This window comes from Rhyacophila brunnea, unplaced genomic scaffold, assembly GCF_057557595.1.
Source record: "Rhyacophila brunnea isolate RB1 unplaced genomic scaffold, BYU_Rbru_1.0 scaffold_10, whole genome shotgun sequence".
In the NCBI taxonomy this organism is placed as follows: domain Eukaryota; kingdom Metazoa; phylum Arthropoda; class Insecta; order Trichoptera; family Rhyacophilidae; genus Rhyacophila; species Rhyacophila brunnea.
The window spans coordinates 28,814,730-28,833,898 of record NW_028232752.1 but is presented as its reverse complement, the minus strand read 5'-3'; the positions used below and the strand labels follow the sequence as shown (position 1 = coordinate 28,833,898).

The following is a 19,169-nucleotide window of genomic DNA, read 5'->3' as shown; positions in this document are numbered from 1 at the left end:
ACACTACGAGCGGCATGCACAATCTAAGTTTTCGATCCTAAGGATAAGTCGCCGAAAAGCATGACTTAACTATAGACAATCCTGAGTATAGAGTCCTTAACTATAGACTACTTTTGTATTACCATTTACCAATGACAGCTGCTGTCAAAATAAATTCGCATGTCTATAAAACAGTCCATACACTCAAATTCATTTGACAATGTATCTCAATATGGATATTGATAGTGTTAATTCGTTTGGAATGTACTTGGAAAAGATTATTTTACTTGTATACGCCAGCCCGCAGAAATACAAGATGCCAGGTGATAGAATGACACTTGACGCTAGTGTTACCATGTTAAAAAAATATCTTGAGATGCCTGTGGAATCACGTATGATGACTTATAACGGAAACATAAGAGTATTATAATTAAATATTAATATGTATTTATAGTTATTGCATTTATAAAATGCAGTTGTCATATTTTTGTCATCGTTTAACAATTATAAAATAATTTACCTAAACTATAGGAAAGAGAATTTTTAAATATGGTATTATTTTCAATAGAAATGATCTTAACTAAGGACAATGTTTCTGCATAGTGTTTTCTGCTAAGGAAATTTTAGTTATGACAAATATGTTTCTGCATTCCGCTCTACGTATATATAATAAATAATACCTCAGTGCCAAAAAGACGTAACATAATATCACATATTAAAATCACCAAGAGTGGATAGACAATGCGCTGGGGGAGGCATTGGTTAATCAGTTGATCGACCTCTAACAATATCTAATGAGTAATGAATAATGATATACAAAAATGAATAGGCACATCCGACCGTCGATATATGGTGATAATATGGCGCCATAAAGCGATTGTCAATACGATCTGAGATTAATTTCCAGATCTAAAAATGCAACCAGTACCTACCTACCTACATATTTACTACCAACTAGGTTACCTGCTTATGCAAGGTGAATTAAGTGGATTGTTGATTGACAGGTGAGCCAGTCAAATAAAACGAAACAATAGAACTAGTTGTCAGATGACAATATGTCATTAGATGCTAATAAATATTAATATGTTAAAACTTTTTTGATTGAACATTTGCAACATAGATTCATGATACTCTGATACATAATAATATTATTTAGATAGGTACCTACCTGCGCATGAATCCATATACCAGATGAGTTCAAATCATAATAGAAGAGATCGTAAATATATTTTCTTAAAGTGGGCTAAAAATGTACTGCTTACTACGATCCAATTTAATGACTGCTTTTGCACCAATTATAAAAATATTGTATGTACGTATAGTCATAGTATTATATAATATAAGTGAACTTTATTAGTAGGTACAATATAATTTTGCCAAATTTACTCAGGAAGTATTTTTGCTTGTAGAACTAGCATCCCTTTCATACTCTGTCTTTTTCATATGTACATTTCTTACCAGGTACCTAAGTCCTAGTCATAGCCCCACATTAACGATATTATTATTTATGTACATAACGTATGTCATAATATACCAACATTGTTTGTTAAAGAAGGGGCATAGTCTAAAAAGAACGAAATATAATAATTTGTCATAAAAATCCAACATAATCCATCCGTCCATTTAATGTTATGTTTATTGTTATTACTAATAATACTAGTATATTCATTGACATATTTTCTTTTTTAAGTACATACGTAAAGTTTTTTTAGTCATCTTTACACGATTTAAGAATATTTTCACCCGACGCCATGACAAAACAAATCGACGTGCGCACACCTTGACTATCCGTCTTTAATTGGCGATGCGTGAGAAATTTCGTCACACCTACTGTTGAAAATTATCTGCGGTTTCACTGAAGTACGCTCTTAATGAAAACGTATTATTAGAGAAATATATACCTAACTAGGTAGTATCTACCTACAAGAAAAAATCTTATCGTCAATGTGGTCTACCAAGCCAAGTGCGACCTATCTAATTACGACGAAATTAACTGGTAGTTTTTACATTTTTAAAGCGCTTCAAAAATCAGCTGTTGTAACTATTTAACATCTATAATATAATATGTGTGCTTTAATTAATAACCGGTGTCAGAAATTTACTTATCTTTTTGCACTTGCTAATAATAACGTATAATGTATGTAACATTCTTTATTGAACATACATAATTTGAAAACATATCAGAGAAATATACTTATAAGTAGGTACCGACTAGAAAAAATCTTTTTGAAAAAAAATCCACTGGTCGTCGATTGTAGAAAATAACGAAACTCAATTTACCTACAGCAAAATTTTAAGTAGATATCTAATAGGTATGTACCTTACTTAGTAAATATTTTCATCTTACATTCAATGAACGCCAATGCTATCATTTGCCTTTTTCTCACACAACCTGATGAACACGAAACTACCCGAGGATATTAATTACCCGAGGTGAAGCCAGTGGCGGCGGTTAGATTGTTACTGCCCCGAACTCGTCTTCTCCTCACGTGCGAAAGTTTGAACTTATAAAGGTAAACCACATCCCGGAAACGATTTTTTACACTCCCGGTTCCTTGTGTTCAATATTAATTTACATGTGTAAGGTCGTAGCCTTTGTAAAAGCTCGTCGGCTATAACAGGTTGAGTGACCTACTAGGTTCTAGATATCAGGACACCAGGTAGATTAACAGATACCAGAGCTCAATGGCATTGTTGCGCAGCCTTGCATGCGAAGGATATATGTTCAAGCCCCGACGAATACGATCATTAACAAATCATATTTTCTGTCATCTAGGCCCTAGGGCCTAGGCCCACCCGAGTGACTCAGCCACCCCTATCTATATTATCAAATACCTATACTTAATAAGCCGCTCTCACCCTTAACATGCATAGGTACGTATTAAAAAGACGCGATACTTTCAATATTAAAAGAATTAGATTTTGAATATCGAAAATATCGTATTGTTAATTTATTGTATTATGATATTGTAAAGTATAGTTGCAAACTAAAATTGGTGCATGGGATGATATGGGGAGAGGGGAGTGGTAAAAACTAGCTTATCATAAACCCCTGAACGGTGCGTTTAACCCCCCGCTCGCTTATCGACCCTTCCGCCGTACAAAATGTAGAAGACAGTCGGCGCGGTATGCCTGCACAGGGTATATAAAGAGACATAGGTACATACTTACATAAAAACCAACCACGTATTGTGATAATGGGCGCGCAGGCTTAGTCGATATAGGTATCTACCTGAAATCTTTTATTTTAAACGTATAACTAATATAATATTTGAATCTAATTTCGGTAGGTATTATACACGTCACAATATTGAAACTTGTTTAAATAACTTGTTTACTTAAATAAATATATAATCCTTACATTAAAACTATGAATTATTTAAAAACATTGTCGTTGTATTAGAGAAAACTAAATACCTAAATGAAATAATAATGATAAACGTAGCTAATTATAAGATAATAATATGCAGATATTAATAAAATGGAATCCGATTTAACTAATTCACATTTTACAACTGTTTATTGTACAATTTTATATTTGACTTAAGCACTTTGAATAATATTGATTAAAAAAATAGATAAATTGTCTCAAATTGCAAGCATTGTATTTTTCTGCTAGGTGCCTCTAGTAAGAGGTGCATTCACATTAATACTTAGATTTGTAATAAAATTGTTATCAATGTCTTAATACTTATTATAGGCATGGGAAGATTGTCAAAATATGTAAGATACGCGACCGTCCTCTTAAAAGCTAAAATATCAAAAGCGGTGTCATCTGATACTCGACAGAACTTCCGGTCACGCTCGTTGAACTCGCTGACACAGGTAATAAAGGTTACCTGATTGAAAAAAAAACTCATATTAAAGATTTAAGATTACAAAAATGAAATCTCGTATGAGAAAGTTTTGTGAATTTTATTGATTCAGTATGATTTTACTTTGTATTCTGCCTGCTTCACAGTACCTACAGATAAAGTAATTGTTACCTATCTATATTTGAGTAATATCACTTAAAAAAATTACACCTATAACATTATATCATCTGTTCACGATAACTTTGCACTTGTTGCGCTCTTTACTATACTGATACGCCTGTTTGCTTGATTACCTCGCATAAAATTAGATTAAATGATATTATTAACTCTTGTATTAATATATTATATAGTAATAAATAAATAGATGAATAATATATCAAAAAGTATTTTTAGAATAGGTATATTACATAATTTTCATCCTAGAGCAGGAGTGCAAAGTTATGAAGCGTATACTCTACCTAAGAGTTCCCTCCAAACCAATCCGCCATGCGCCACACCCGGTTTTAATCAAACGTATCACAAGATCCTACATTCTGATGTGAAGCATTAGCAATAATTGTCAACGCCTGGCACTCAATTGTACTTTGACTGATTCACTGAGACTTTCTAATATAAATTGGCCATGGGTTTCGCCATGGGTCACCACAGAACAGTTTTCAAACAAATTTCTGAGTTCTCTGAGCACAAAAAATTAACAAAAATACATAACTCTAATTAATTTACATATCATTTGTAAAAACAAATAAAGACGGTCATACATGAGTCTGCAAGTCGAAACTATTCATGTAAATTATACATATCTTAATTTTGGCACAAAGTTTTGATTGAACTGATTTCTTGTCGTAAATGAATTATATTATAGTTGGTATCTAATAATAAGAAGAGCTTCTTACCTGATTTGACGCTACAGTGTATATGCGCTCTCGCCTCATAGTACACCCAGTCGAAACCGGCTTCCACGGCCAACCTGGCCAGCATGCCGTACTTGGAGCGGTCCCTGTCGTTCGTGGTCACGTCCACGGCTCGACCCTCGTAGTGCAGCGAGTCTGGCGCCAGGTGATTCTCCTCCTCCCAACCCTCCGTCACTCGGAGACGGATCCCCGGCCACTGGTTCATCACCGATATGGCGAGGGTGTTTAGTTTTTCTTTGCATCGCTGGAAAAATAGAAATAAAACGCATATTAATTTTAAAATCAATTGGACGGTAAGTAGATCTAAAATTTCGAATACCTGCAAAACATGGTCGATTTGTATCGAAACCAAACATTAACATTGTAATGAAAACGTATGTATATTATAATCATATGTAGATAGGTTAATGTACTAGGTATATTGCGAATAAGTATAATAAGATATAACATTATTTAACACTGCTTAAACAAAACAGATACTACTCGTAATATATCCACTTTAACTTTAGATGTATTGTATCTCCACAACCCACCTCTACTAAGTTATCTTTTGGACTAGGATGGGTTTAATGGGATTTTAAACACTAACCAATACCATCTGAAAAATTATATTCTTAGTTCAATAAAAATAAAAAAGTGTGACTGACAAAGTTTAGTGTGAACTATGTATATCGATTCCCCCACGGCCTACTTCTACCCTTAGTTACTGCTATATACCTACCTAGGTAGAATAAATTTGCACTAACATATCGATAATATAATACTTAGCACTTGGCTACATTAGGTATTACCTAACAATGATGATTCATGATTATTAAAAACTTTCGAATAGTTTCGAAAGGAGTCACAAAGATTGTCTCAATAAAAACTTGAATCATTATACCCACAATAAAATATTATTCATCCCTACCAGTTTCATTCTTTATTCCTAACATGATTCCGAAAATCAATTAAATATTCCCTAAAAACGAATCAGGGGTCGCATTCCTGACTGCGTTTTCTTATAGGACGGTTTGATTTTACTGCTGGACATTTCGGGCTATAAGGAAACCATTTGCTGGTGAGTTTACGAACATAAAATTAACCTTAGTCACAATGATTATTGGTTGCATTCATAGGTGCAATATATAAGATACACAAGTGGGAAACCATTTGTCGTGGAGCCTATAAAATATTCTCTAAGATGTTTTGAATAATATTCAAGTTATTGCACGTGGTTATAATGTAAATATAATCATTAAAATTTACTCGACAAAATAATAAATTATTGAAGACTAAATCCTTGTTAATGAAAGCTTATAGGTATTTGATTAACATTGGATTACACTCTACGAAATACTGCATTTGAAATGTTATTATGTTGTAGCAAATCCTCATACTGTTCAGGTTGGCACTGCAATAATGTATGATAAGATAACTATATTACCTAATATTATGTCGTATATGTATAATATTGAATGTTGAAAAAATATATAATTGATAATCGCATTTTTTATTTTATTTTGTAACGTAGGAAAAGGTACTTCATGCAGTGTCCACACTGGCAACCTCATGAAATTTTACGATAATTATCATAATTATCGTACAATCTAACGAGGTTGCCAGCAACTTGTTGCCAATGTGGACCCGGCATTATGTTCATCCCAAATGTCGACTTCATTGATTACACAAAAAACACTGAAAATATGACTATGTATTTCAGCATCTAAGTTTTCTGTCCAACTGTAATTTACTGGTGAAAGGTGTTGCCTATTATGTAGGTATTACCAGGAAATATACAAATAATGAGTAGTGGGTTGCATTCTAGGTGAGGCTGTAACAAGGTTTAAATCTCGGGCGCAGAAAAATGTTAAAGAATATATTATTATCAATAGTTATGGCTGTATCATAATATGCATTATATATTGTCACGTAAACGAAAGGCGCATTCAACATTGATACTACTTGAGGATACTCAGCGCGCTTTGTGTATCTTACGTTTTATAGTCTAACCGTAATAAGGTAATACATTAAACCCGACTTGAAAACCTTCATCCTTGGGCGACTGGTTTTAACATTTATATTATATTATCATAAAAGTGTGCATTTAAAGATAGTGAAGTCAATTTGGATCAAAATCTCTCTGCCACTGACACATATCATCTTCATGCAAGCCAAAAATGGTAGTGTGTAATATATATCAAGCTACATATAGGCCATTGGTGATGTATCTACCTAATGGTTACAAAAATATTTATCCGCCTATTTGGTTTAGTCATTTATCTCTTTATTTTACAATAAGTGCCTGCATTTATTTAATATACTCAGTATATTTTAGGCATATTTTATTCAACCCTGTCCTTCTTTGGAATAAAATTAGACACTTACCCTCTTTAGATTAAATCAATAAAAAAAACATCCCCTTTGATTGTCACACACTAATGATATAAAAAGTTACGCGTGCCAATTTTTTCCCACCCCACAAATTTCAGATGCAACCTTGCAGGTATACAATTTGGCATGCCTCTGCAGGATACAGAGCTCAGTCAAAAATTAAGGGAGTTATCGTGACTGAGATATAAAATATATATCTTATGCATGTTTATCTTATATCGCATAACTATAGTATCAATCTGTTCTATAACATAAAAATATATGCTAAAATCTGCAAGTTAAGTTTTTCCGGTTTTTATGTCACATATTAATGATCAATTTTTATCTACTTCCCGTATACACAGACAAATTTGTTAGATAAAATAAATGCCAATGCGATTACAATAAATTATCTTAAAATTGGGAGACAGTCTTGTATACCGAACATGGGTTTCGTAAGAAAAACTTTGTTTTGATCCCATTGGTCTTAAATATTCACAAATAGATTCCGCATTGACGATTCCTATATAATAAACTTGGGTGCCATGTATATACTTTTCAAAATAATGGAACTTAAATATTGGTGGTGGGGGTCAGAGGGTTACTTAGTAGGATTTTCCCACTTTATTGCGTATATTCTCCGTGGTCAGACACTTTTCAGTCGTTTTAATATTTATTATTATTAATATTATAATATTTATTTTTTGCAAATCTACTTGTAGATTTTCCTTTTTTATGTCACTTTCGTATCCACCTTTATCATAGATATAGATCCTGGCATTATACATTTATTGTCGTTATAATAATATTTCATTGATGTGCCAATGAAGATGACAACTTTATATTTTCCATATGGTCCCAATGCTAACAAGCAGTTTGTAGGTTTTTAACAACCAACTCGCGCGACCTAGTAGGTCTGAGTGGGTGAGTGTCATCTCTACTTTACTATTATCATTGACTAGGGTGCAAGTAACGTCTAACGGAAACTATCACAATGCAGCCGTAACGAATTGCACATTCTATAACGCCCGGGTAAATATTTTGTAAATAAGTCAATATTGTTTTTTCTTTCAAATCATATTCGTCTGGGAGTAGTGGTTACAAAATGAAACTCCATTCAAATACTACATTCTTATACAGATTTTTGATAAAGCTTTCTCCTTTGGATGTATTAATGAATATTTCTATACCATGGTGTTTATTACTTATATTATGGCATTCATTAAATTCATTGACGCCATACTCCGGAACTAGCATCGAAAAAAAATATTTTAATTTAATCCAGCAACGGGATTAAAAAAGCAGATCAGAGCGGATTGAATCAGGAGTTCCATTCGCTGCTCCACCGTGGGTGCCCTTGGTTACACCACGATTTTATACAAAAAAAATATATAGGAACAATCTAGATTCACTATATCCAGGCCATGGCACGAAACTGTAAATTTCGATCGTAATAGGTATTAATCATTGCTTATACTTCAAATGCAATCTTGTGCACTGTTTATAGAAACTGGTAATGTGGTAAAATGGTAACATGTACACACCAATCGTACCACATGCAATCGTAAATCTTCAATTACTGCAAATAAATTAAGTACCTACCTACTGTTTTTATTTTAAATTAAGCAATAACTAACAATATATAAAATAATATGTGGATTTTAAAATTAACAATAATTCATTCAACGTTTTAAAAATATCTTTTATCAAGTAAAAATAAGTATACAAAACGAAATTATAGAATATCTTATAACGTCTAATAAAATATGTACCTACAAGTTGTGTGTGGTCCATATATGCTGTGGAAGATGAGCATGCCCATAAATACTCGATAACATAATATATGCAATAATATTGACTTGTTATACTTTGCTAAGTGTGCAATCGGGTGGCATATTTTATTTAACCTCATTTTTTCTAGCGGCGTTATATGTATAAGTAGGTAACTATTGTATATTTAGATTGTATTATGTTGTATAATTTTGTGTATAACTGAAAATAGTTTTATTAAAAAAAATAGTACCCACAAAGGTATAATACTATGGATATTTCCAACAACATGCTCTCAACAAACCTCTCCGCATACCACTGGTACATACATACTTGATAATCTGTGTTATTTAGATAATATACGTCTCGACAAAAAAATATCTAGTCTAAAGTGAAGAAAAAATGTTATTTTGAACGCTATAAATTAAATAAATAAATTGTTGTGCACGAATGGTGTGCCAAATTGGCAATGAGCCGTCGAAGTCAAAATCGTGTAAACAGAGCGATTATGCATTACTTGTTTACAGATTGAAAAGAAAGTGTGAATGCGCCTTTCAATTGTCGTTTTTGGACCCTTTGCGATGGCGAAAAGGCAATTCCCGTCCTCGTAATGCATTGTTACCACTACAAAATGCCAATAATACAATTCTCTGCCTATTCATTATTATATTGTTATTTGTGGGCATTACAGGTAAAACAAGAACAGGCCCGGTAAAGTGATTTATAACGCGATATATTAATTCAGTTTCTTGATAGTAGTGACGTCATTCCTATTAACTTGATCAAATATGTTTTAATTTAATCCATCTCATAGAATTTTAAATCAATGTAAAGATGCAATTAAAACATAAACTAACAATTATCCCCTCATAAAAATATCATCGTTATATGTAAGCTTTTTTGCTCAGTTTTGCCTGGTCATTTTTAGGTATATCTATGTCACGAGGAATCGTTTAGTGAACATTTCGCAAAGTAATAGATATTGTCAGCAAATCGCGTAGGCAAAGGATGCGCCGGCATCAAAACAAAACGGTGAAAAATTCTCGTGTCCGAAAACGGAACTGATCTTCAACAATGCGATTCGATTTGACTGCATATGTCAGTGTAAGCCTAGCAAAATATGCATCACTAAAAAGGTTATTCTTTTTAATACACAAAAAAAATTAGCCTTCAGCAGTATTTCGCTGCCGCCGTTTTATAATATATGTACAGTACATAAGCCGCCACCAGTCTCAAATCAAATTTTCACCAAACTTTCTTTCTACAACTTCAAGTTTAATTTTTTTTACGTAGGTACGTTTTAAGTGTGGAACCTTCATAAATAAAAAGAAAAAAATATTTAAGGTTGGAAAAATACTCGGTAAATAGTTTGGTGTAGGACGTAAGTAATATAAAGTTATGTCATTATGACGCGTTCAAAACTATTTTTATTCAATCCACATATTATTGCGATGCGTCTAATAACAAATAATTACAAGATAAAAAGAACTTTTTATATACTTACCACGTTTTAAATTTTCTGTTGAATCATATAAACTTGACAATTCTATGTATTAATAATTTAGGACAAATAAGGCAATTGTCAACAAATCATTTTTTTTGCTATTTTGCAACAAACAAACAAATATAGAATACTGAAATGTCATTTTGATTTCCATAGTAACGCACATACATATTAATAATTTAGTTGCTAGGACCACCCCCTTAGCAATCAATAATAGTGGATTGGATTACGGATTTCTCCCGAAATAACTTTTCATACAAAACACAATTAGCTGAAAATTAATTCAATTCTAAATTCATTAAAATTCTTCATTAAAAGAATGCATTGGCATCGTGTTGTAATATATTCTAAAAGTTTCAAATGTCTACCTATTCGGGAAGTTGGTTGAAATTGATTGCAAGTTTTATACTGGATAAACAACCACCGGACAAACAAGAATACGAGCTAAGAAAAACGTGGTAAAATCTATTAAAAGTCACACGTATTGCGAAAATTCTGTGTGCAATTTTACATAATATGAAATCACATTTTACTTCTTATAATAGGTACCTACATGCCAAAATCATACTAAATAAATTTACTGTTTATAAACCTAGCGACGGAGGATATACCTACCAGCAAGGTGGGCTATGTACGCAACCCCCGAGGGCAAGAGAAGACCTGGATGGCCGAAATTGAGATGGCTGGACTGCGTCACAGGAGATTTAAAAATGCTCGGTCAAAGTAACTGGAGAGTATCAGGACGATGAATCGTCCAGGATGGAGGACGTTACAGTTAGCGATTTTCATTGATTACTTTTAAATTTTAAAGTGATATAAAATCCAATTATATTTTTCATAATTTATCTATTGCAAAAAAAGGGTTTGTCGTGTAATGAAAATATACATATTAAACCACGTTACAACCAATCAGTTACGATTGAAACACATAAATGTCATTTGCCACTAATATTTAATTCTCGCCTTATAGATTTTTATAATTAGATGCCTCATTGTTCTACCTAATATTAATTTAATGTTAGTAGTTACTAAAAGTATGAAAAAAATCTAGGTACAATACATATACATATCATACTAATTTTTATTGTATTTGACTGTAGATCATACTACGGTCCTGACCTGTGGAAAACACTATAGTATGTTCATGAGCAAAGGGCATCACTGTACATTTTTTTTATTATTATTTTATGTACATTATTTTCATTTTATAGTATGCAGGCATTCAAAGTGAATCGTTATTGTTCATACAACGCCTGCATTGGGGTGATGTGACCAATTGATTTGACATGCCTAGTACGACACGTCACGATATTGTGTCAAGGATTTGATTTTTGGATGAAGGATCCTTAGTGAAGTATTCCCAAAAGACTTATTGGCAACTGTTTTTTTTCAATATTTTCATTTATTTAAAGAGATTGTTGAATGAAAATATAAACACGAACGATAGTTTGAAATATACAACATAGGTTATCTACTTAGTGAGAAAATAGATTACCTTCTGGGTGTGGCTGTACGAAGGTACAATTCTTGAGTGTGAATAAAATATGGGATAAATTTAAACACGTGTCCAATTTATTTTCAATAGTAAATGTCTTTTTAATTAAGAAAGGAATTTACTATATGCTTTAAAGTTTTGTCACGTAAACGAAACGCGTTGAAGACGAGGCGTTATTAAGGCATAAATTAAAACTGCCTTCAAAGTTTTGGTCTATGGCGATTGGCTTTCGTATTTTCAATTAATTAATGTGTTTTCTGGTAAACACTAAACATACCCAAGTATTACCAAATCTACATAAAAATAACCCAAATTAAAACCTATTATGATCAGTAGAGCTGTTTTTATAAATTTAAATACCTCCTTCCAGCGCTAGAAAAGGAAAATTTTACGAACCGGAGCGCTTGATAATTTTAAGAAAATATTAACACTGTTACGTAAGTATCTCATTCTATACATATATGTATTAAAAAAAAACGATCGTGTCAGATTTTCTTATGATATGACATATCTCGCTCAGACGGTCAAAATAATATTTACACGAGACGGAGCGATAATTTTGGGAATTTTATGAACCGGAACGGCACTCTGGTGCGTTCCCGTCCATTTCGAGCCCTGCCTCCTTCACCCTATCGCACCCTTATTCATATTAATTAATGTGTTACCATTGTTTAATTAATATTATTGCATTCTAAATATCAATATTTATAACTAGCACAACGATCTGATTTCGTAATTTCGCGCCGCAGTCCGACTATAAAAGACCTTAAGCACGTACTTCATTTGTTGCCATGACAACACTCTAGCTATCTAGAAATCTACTCTCTAGTGCTAGTCTAGTCTATAGTATCGCTGCCGGATTAAAAAGGATCGGAACCGTTGGCTTAACCACCAGGAGCGGAAATGCAAAGGCATCCGAAAGATGTTATTATGACACATGATAATATCCGTCATAAAGTTATAAGAAGATTTCCATAACCCCTTTTTAGTTATCATGTCCGCACAGCCTCGTCTTTCAGCAAGCATGCCAGCCAGGTAAAGATGAAGTTTGAGTCTTTACAATACTGCAGTTTAGTAATAATCAGTTGTTGTCAAGAAATTACTACAAACTGGTCATCGAGTCACCTTGTTACAAACGGACCCGCCTCTGTGTATGTGACTAGGCTGTAAATTGGATCGTAAAGCATTCTCGAAGCTTCGGAACGAGTGCTTTAAGCTCGAATTATTGCGGTAATTCGATAATGTAAATCACAGTGACGTCCCCGCGTAGGACATACATCATAGTATTTATTATCTTGTAATACTTATCCGTGTGGCATTATTTATATATCCATAATATTCATTTGCATATGGCGTTATATAATACGCATAATATCTAATACCTACATTTAGGTATATAGGTACAATATCAGTATAATCACGATTCTCCCACGCAAAAGTAAGAATTTTATTCAGCCTCGTTCTACAGTGGTACTTACGAATTGATTTATTTTACATAATTATAGTGATCTTTACACATTATAAATTCAAGACGTTTACAACATGATACGGTAAAAAATATAGAAATAGCTAATAGTTTTAACAATATTTAAGTATGTACTTAGGTCGAAGAAAAACAGTCTAATATGAATACTAAATATAAAAATCATAAAAAGTACCTACGCAAAGGTACATCTAATAAGCTAAGTATTCTACTTAGCTCATCCGGTTTTAATAATCATTTCACAAATTAGCTCACAGACACGCACGTGGAATATATCCGAAGCGAAGTTGTTTGCATTTTGAATAACAACATGAGCTCAAACCTCAATGCAGATATGTATTTACACACATAAGTTATTTATTGTTAGCACTCGATACGAAAAGACTATGCGCAGTGGTAATTTTCTTAGACGCAGATGACGCAATCGATTCGTCGGCTGATTTAAAAAGGGCTCTCGAAACAATTCAAATCAGTCATACAATGATTAAAGGATACCAAAACCTTAAATGTTACTTTATTGTGATCAGTTAGTACGTCGGGCCTCAAGTTCAATAAACGCGCTACTGACTATAAAACTTTACGGATCACAGTAAAATGGATGTTATTAGTGAAGAAACGTAATGTTCAAACAATACTAAAAATCAATTTGGTGCAGCAAGATGGCTTATTAAATTGTTAGGCTTATGCATCCTTTTTTCATTTTCATATATTTAGGATCCCATCTGTGAGAATAATTGATTTTATTCGATTAAAGAACATTACTTAAGTCAGTAAATATGTAATTTAGATACTTAGTACCTAACTACGTGCACATTTTTTACGTTTTTATAGGCTTATACTCCTTACTAGGAACGTCACTGCGTAACTATGTGGTTTTATTCATTTATGTAGATATGGTCTGCTGCCGCGTAACGTTATGATATAAAATCACACGGTAAGTATGTAAATAATAAGAAATAAGGTGCTCATTCCACTCTTAAACGATGTATTTAATGCAAATGGTATAGGTACGTATAACAGTTTGTTTCGCCATACGCAAATTAACAATAAAATGAACTGTAACTAAATGTAGATACGTATTATATTAAATGTATTATTTATGCACAATACAATACATTTTATTTAACAATATAATACATATATATCTAAGTATAATATAAACTTTGCTTTATTGTTTTATAATACTTACTTTTTTTTAAATATAAGTACCTACCTAATAAGTTTTTTTTCAATTGTGATGTCAGAATGTAGAAGAAAATACTATAAATACCTATACCTAAAATTAAGAACATAGACAATTAGTGGTGGTTTAAGATACGCTGGAGGCCCCAGACAATAAATACAATTCCGATAGGCTACAAGTATACCAATAGGTGCATAGGTACAGTAAATTTTGACGCAGGGTTTTGAATGTGTGAGTGCCCTATGAAAGTGAACCACGCTAGATGTTCAATATTATATGTTGCAACCTTCAATACACCAATATTAAATAAGATTTTCAGTATTTGGCGTGTTATGTATTCTTGTCACTTGTTTAAGTTTATCCCATATTCTTCCAAACTCGAGATTGGTTGCCTGCTTCTCCACACCCATTATTTTTAAGTTCCCTGTTTGATATATTTATAATATCGTGAAATAAAACTGACGGTGTGTAGGTATTACAATTAATGTAGAAAAGTTACTACAATAAGAAACTTTGGAAACTTGGAAACTTTGCTGGTTGCAATAACTTTTCATTATTATATTTTAATTTTTGTAATCAATATGTAACTGTTTGTTTCATAAGGATAGCAACATTGATATATTTTAATTTCTATAATAATAATGATTTTCATAATACTGTAATATACCTAGGTAGGTACCTAATAATAATAAATATTGTCAACACTATTTTGTTATTGGTAAACAATCATACATTTTTTATTAGAAAATTTTAAAATAATCAATTTATTTATATGGACAGATGAGAAGAAAAAGTGATAGGTACATGGGTAGGTACAATCATTAACAATACAAACATTGTTATTATAATGATTCATATGAGTTGCAATAATTTATGTAGGTAACATCTTCAAATTTATGAATCAAAATTTTATTAGTGTAAAGGTATTTGGAGTATATTAATAGAATGACGTATATTGTATTCTGATTTTAAATAGATATCACACAAAGAGCGCCGGAAACCATTTTGGAATTCGTTCGGTTATTCATTTTTTAAACGTTAATTGTTTGCAGGGCCGTAAATCACAGGTGCCAAAACACCAGACAGCGCTAACCTTGTTTCAATCGTTTTTTTTTGTTTATTCGTGGGAGACGAATGACTGTAAAAGAATGAGAAGTTATGCCATTTCAACGTTTCATCGAATAAATAAATGGCAACACCAGGGCAAAGATCCAAGATGGCCGCCGAAAGAATGGTTTGTTTGGCCTTTTTGTTTTGTTGGGTATTGACTTGAAACAATGACACCACTCGACTCGGCGGTGGTGTGATATTACCAGAGGAAAAATTCTCACGCTCTCGAGGATGTCGCATGTATGGAAGCGCCTTGGATTTTTAGTGTTTACAGCACAGATTTCTCTTTCCTGGAGAAGTCATATTATTATCATTGTTCTTAGGCATTACGAGTCTGACGTAAATGAGTAAATAGAAACAATCGGTGGTCAGACAATGAAACTTTTATGTCTTGCTTTTCTATTTAAAAGACATATTGTTGATACAAAGTTTTATGACCTTAATTTCGGAGCATTATTAGATATGTTCTGCCATTGTGCATATATTTATATATATTATTAATAAGTAAATAGTATAAAACCGCATAAATTATAGTCTACCAAAATTCTTAGAAATTTCATCATAATAGATTAAGGTTATAATAACTACCTGCATTGTAAATAATATTGTCAAGGGTGGAGGTAGGCTGTTAAGATTCGACATAAATAGTGCATACGATACTTTGTTAGTCATACTTATTTGTTTTTATTGAACTACGAATACGATTTCCAGATTGTGCTGGCTATTTTACAACGTTTTTCTTAGCTCGTATTCTTATTTGTCCGGTGGTTCTTTGTCCGGTACAAATCTTACAATCGATTTTTAACTAACTTCCCGACTATCTAGTAATTTGAAACTTTTAGAATATATCAGAATACGATGCCAATGCATTTTTTTAATACTTTTGGCCATCTTTAAGTAGAATTGAATTCATTTTCAGTTAATTCTATTTTGTATGAAAAATTATTTCGACACCATTATCGGTTGCTAGGGGTCTGGGGTCCTAGCAACTAAATTATTAATATATACGTGCGTTACTATGGAAATCAATATGACATGTCAAGTAAATTTTTTTTTGATCGTTTAAGCCAGTCAAGTCAAGTTTATATGGTTCAACAGAATTTAAAAACGTTGTATGTAAAAAGTTCTTTTTATCTTGTAATTATTTTTAAATTAAATTATTAAACCCTGTCCAACCAAACCATAATAGTTTCGGTATGCTATAGGCGATCCAAAAATATTTGTGTACACTTTTTCAGTTATACTTACGTATTTGTTTTCATTGAATTAAGAATACATATTACAGATGGTGTTGGTTAGTTTTTTTTAATTCATTTAGCTCTGCTTAAACCAAACCATAATTCATTGATTAAAAATATTCTTATTCTCTATAAAATACCTAAAAGTATGTATAATTTAATGGCATAATTTTATTTAAAAAAAATATTTTTTAGTATTAGGTATCTACTTAGATTAGACAAGGTTTAATCGAATTTTAAAAATTAACAAACACTATCTAGGTACACATTGTAGTTTCTAGTCTAATTAAAAGAAATGCGTTTGACTGACAAAGTCTAGTGTGCTCTATTTATGTCGGATCTTAACAGCCTATTTCCAATCTTCGCCACTGGTAGGTACCTAATAAAAGCAAATTGCGGTAAATTTTTATGGCCAATTTATATCTATTGCATTCAATTAAACTTAATTATGCAACTGAACATACCAGTATAGAAACAAATAATTTTTTTTTAAAAAATGCTATGGGCAGTAGGTAGGTATCAACAACATTAACTTCAAAGCAAAGATACCACCTACCACAAAATAATAACAATGAAATTCTTTGTTACGACAAACAAATTGGCAAATCGCACATCCAATTATAGTCGTCCATTGTTATGACAGTGTTCTATGAAAAGGAAAAAGCTCTTTAAAGCTCACTCAACTAGACATGACGAATTTTTTTCGAACTTATTTGTGTATGTACTTTATAGCGGTAGTAAGCAAAGTACTGGATATACATATTACTTATCTACGTACCTATATAAGTAGGTATGTGTAGGCATTGCACATTATGCATATTATAACATATTTGAAAAAACCTTTTAGCAATTTTCAATATTTCTTGTATAAATATAATATGTAGGTAGGCACCTATATATTAAAATTGTAGTTGACATGTAGGTACCTACCTGTATATATCTAACTCGATGATAAAAAAATAATACCTACTTACATATGCCTTACTAAAAAAATTATATTTTTTTTTCAATGATATCGGATTTTTTTACACAATCCCAAATATTTATTGATGGGGTGGGGTCGTATGTTTTTTTTTAGAATTATTAATAGCCATGTCCTTGCTTTTTTGTACATGGTGGTTTTTGTACAATCACAAACACCCAGGCTTTTATAAAAACACATAAATATCGTGTCCTCACCAAGAATCGATCACAGAAGTGAAAGGGGTTGTATGGTTGGAGAAAATAACGGAAAGTCATAATATCAATATAATTTCCTGCATAACTATAATGATCATTATTTTGTTTCACACAGCTAGGTAAAACAATAAAATTACCATAAATATGCAAAAAAAAAACCGGGCTGGGACTAAATGCGACTAGGATCCTATATCTTAATACGCCATGCAAACCTATATGTGTGTGATTTTAACTTGATTAATGATTTCAAGGCGCATTCTTCTGTTTTTCGCATGAGCAAGAGGGTGGTTACAGGTAACATTCAAATGAGAAGATTGCAAGGATGTGTGCCTTCCAAATGAAAAAAATATATTTTATCGTACCAGATAGAAGAGGATTTTGGCGACGCATGTAATTTTAGTGATCACCATCATCAGAAATGATGGAAAGGATATGAAGAAACCTTCCATACACACATATGTACTTAGGCATTTATATATCTATTTATATGTCAGTAGTTATTTATTATAGATAGGTAGCATATAACCACAGAACAGATAATAAATGGAATACCGATAGGCTATATTCAATACGCCACATCTTGATGCAGGGTTTTGAATGTGTGAGTGTCCTACGAAAATGAAGCACGTATTATGCACGTGCTACAGTGTGTGTAATATACCAACATTAAATGAGCGTAAATGCATAAACCGAGAGCAGTGATTTCAGTATTCGACGTAAAACGTATTCTTGACACGTGTGTAAGTTTAACTCGGATTCTTCCTTACTCGAGTCGGTTACCTGCTATCGCCTTACCCGTTATGTATTTCAGTTCTTCAGTATTTCAGTATTAGAGTTCCATGTATATAACGATTAGAAAAATATTATGTACTTAAATGTTAAAATTTTATTATTATTATCAATATATATCTACCAATTGAGTTTCTGCTATACATGGTTACAAAATCATAGCATATAAAATAACTGAGTTCAGCCACTTGAGCGTTAAATTCTATTGGGCGATTTAAACTCTGAAATTGCTTTCCTTACACAGCTAACGAGGCGAACACAGGCTTATGAATTGGTTAGTGCCGAAAGCTTCGACTTTACGGAAAACAGATTAATTTATGTATTAAACCAAGCGTGTAAGTAGCCACTTACACAGAATACC

The 19,169-nt window shown here is 32.2% G+C and overlaps 1 protein-coding gene across 1 annotated transcript in view; it reads right to left on the bottom strand.

The window, feature by feature from the left end:
• Positions 1 to 19,169, bottom strand: part of hh (hedgehog signaling protein) — a 165,510-nt gene that overhangs the window by 30,951 nt on the left and 115,390 nt on the right. Inside the window, exon 2 of the mRNA XM_085953042.1 lies at positions 4,688 to 4,949. Coding sequence (XP_085809168.1) covers positions 4,688 to 4,949 — 262 coding nt within the window. The remainder of the gene's footprint in view (positions 1 to 4,687; positions 4,950 to 19,169) is intronic.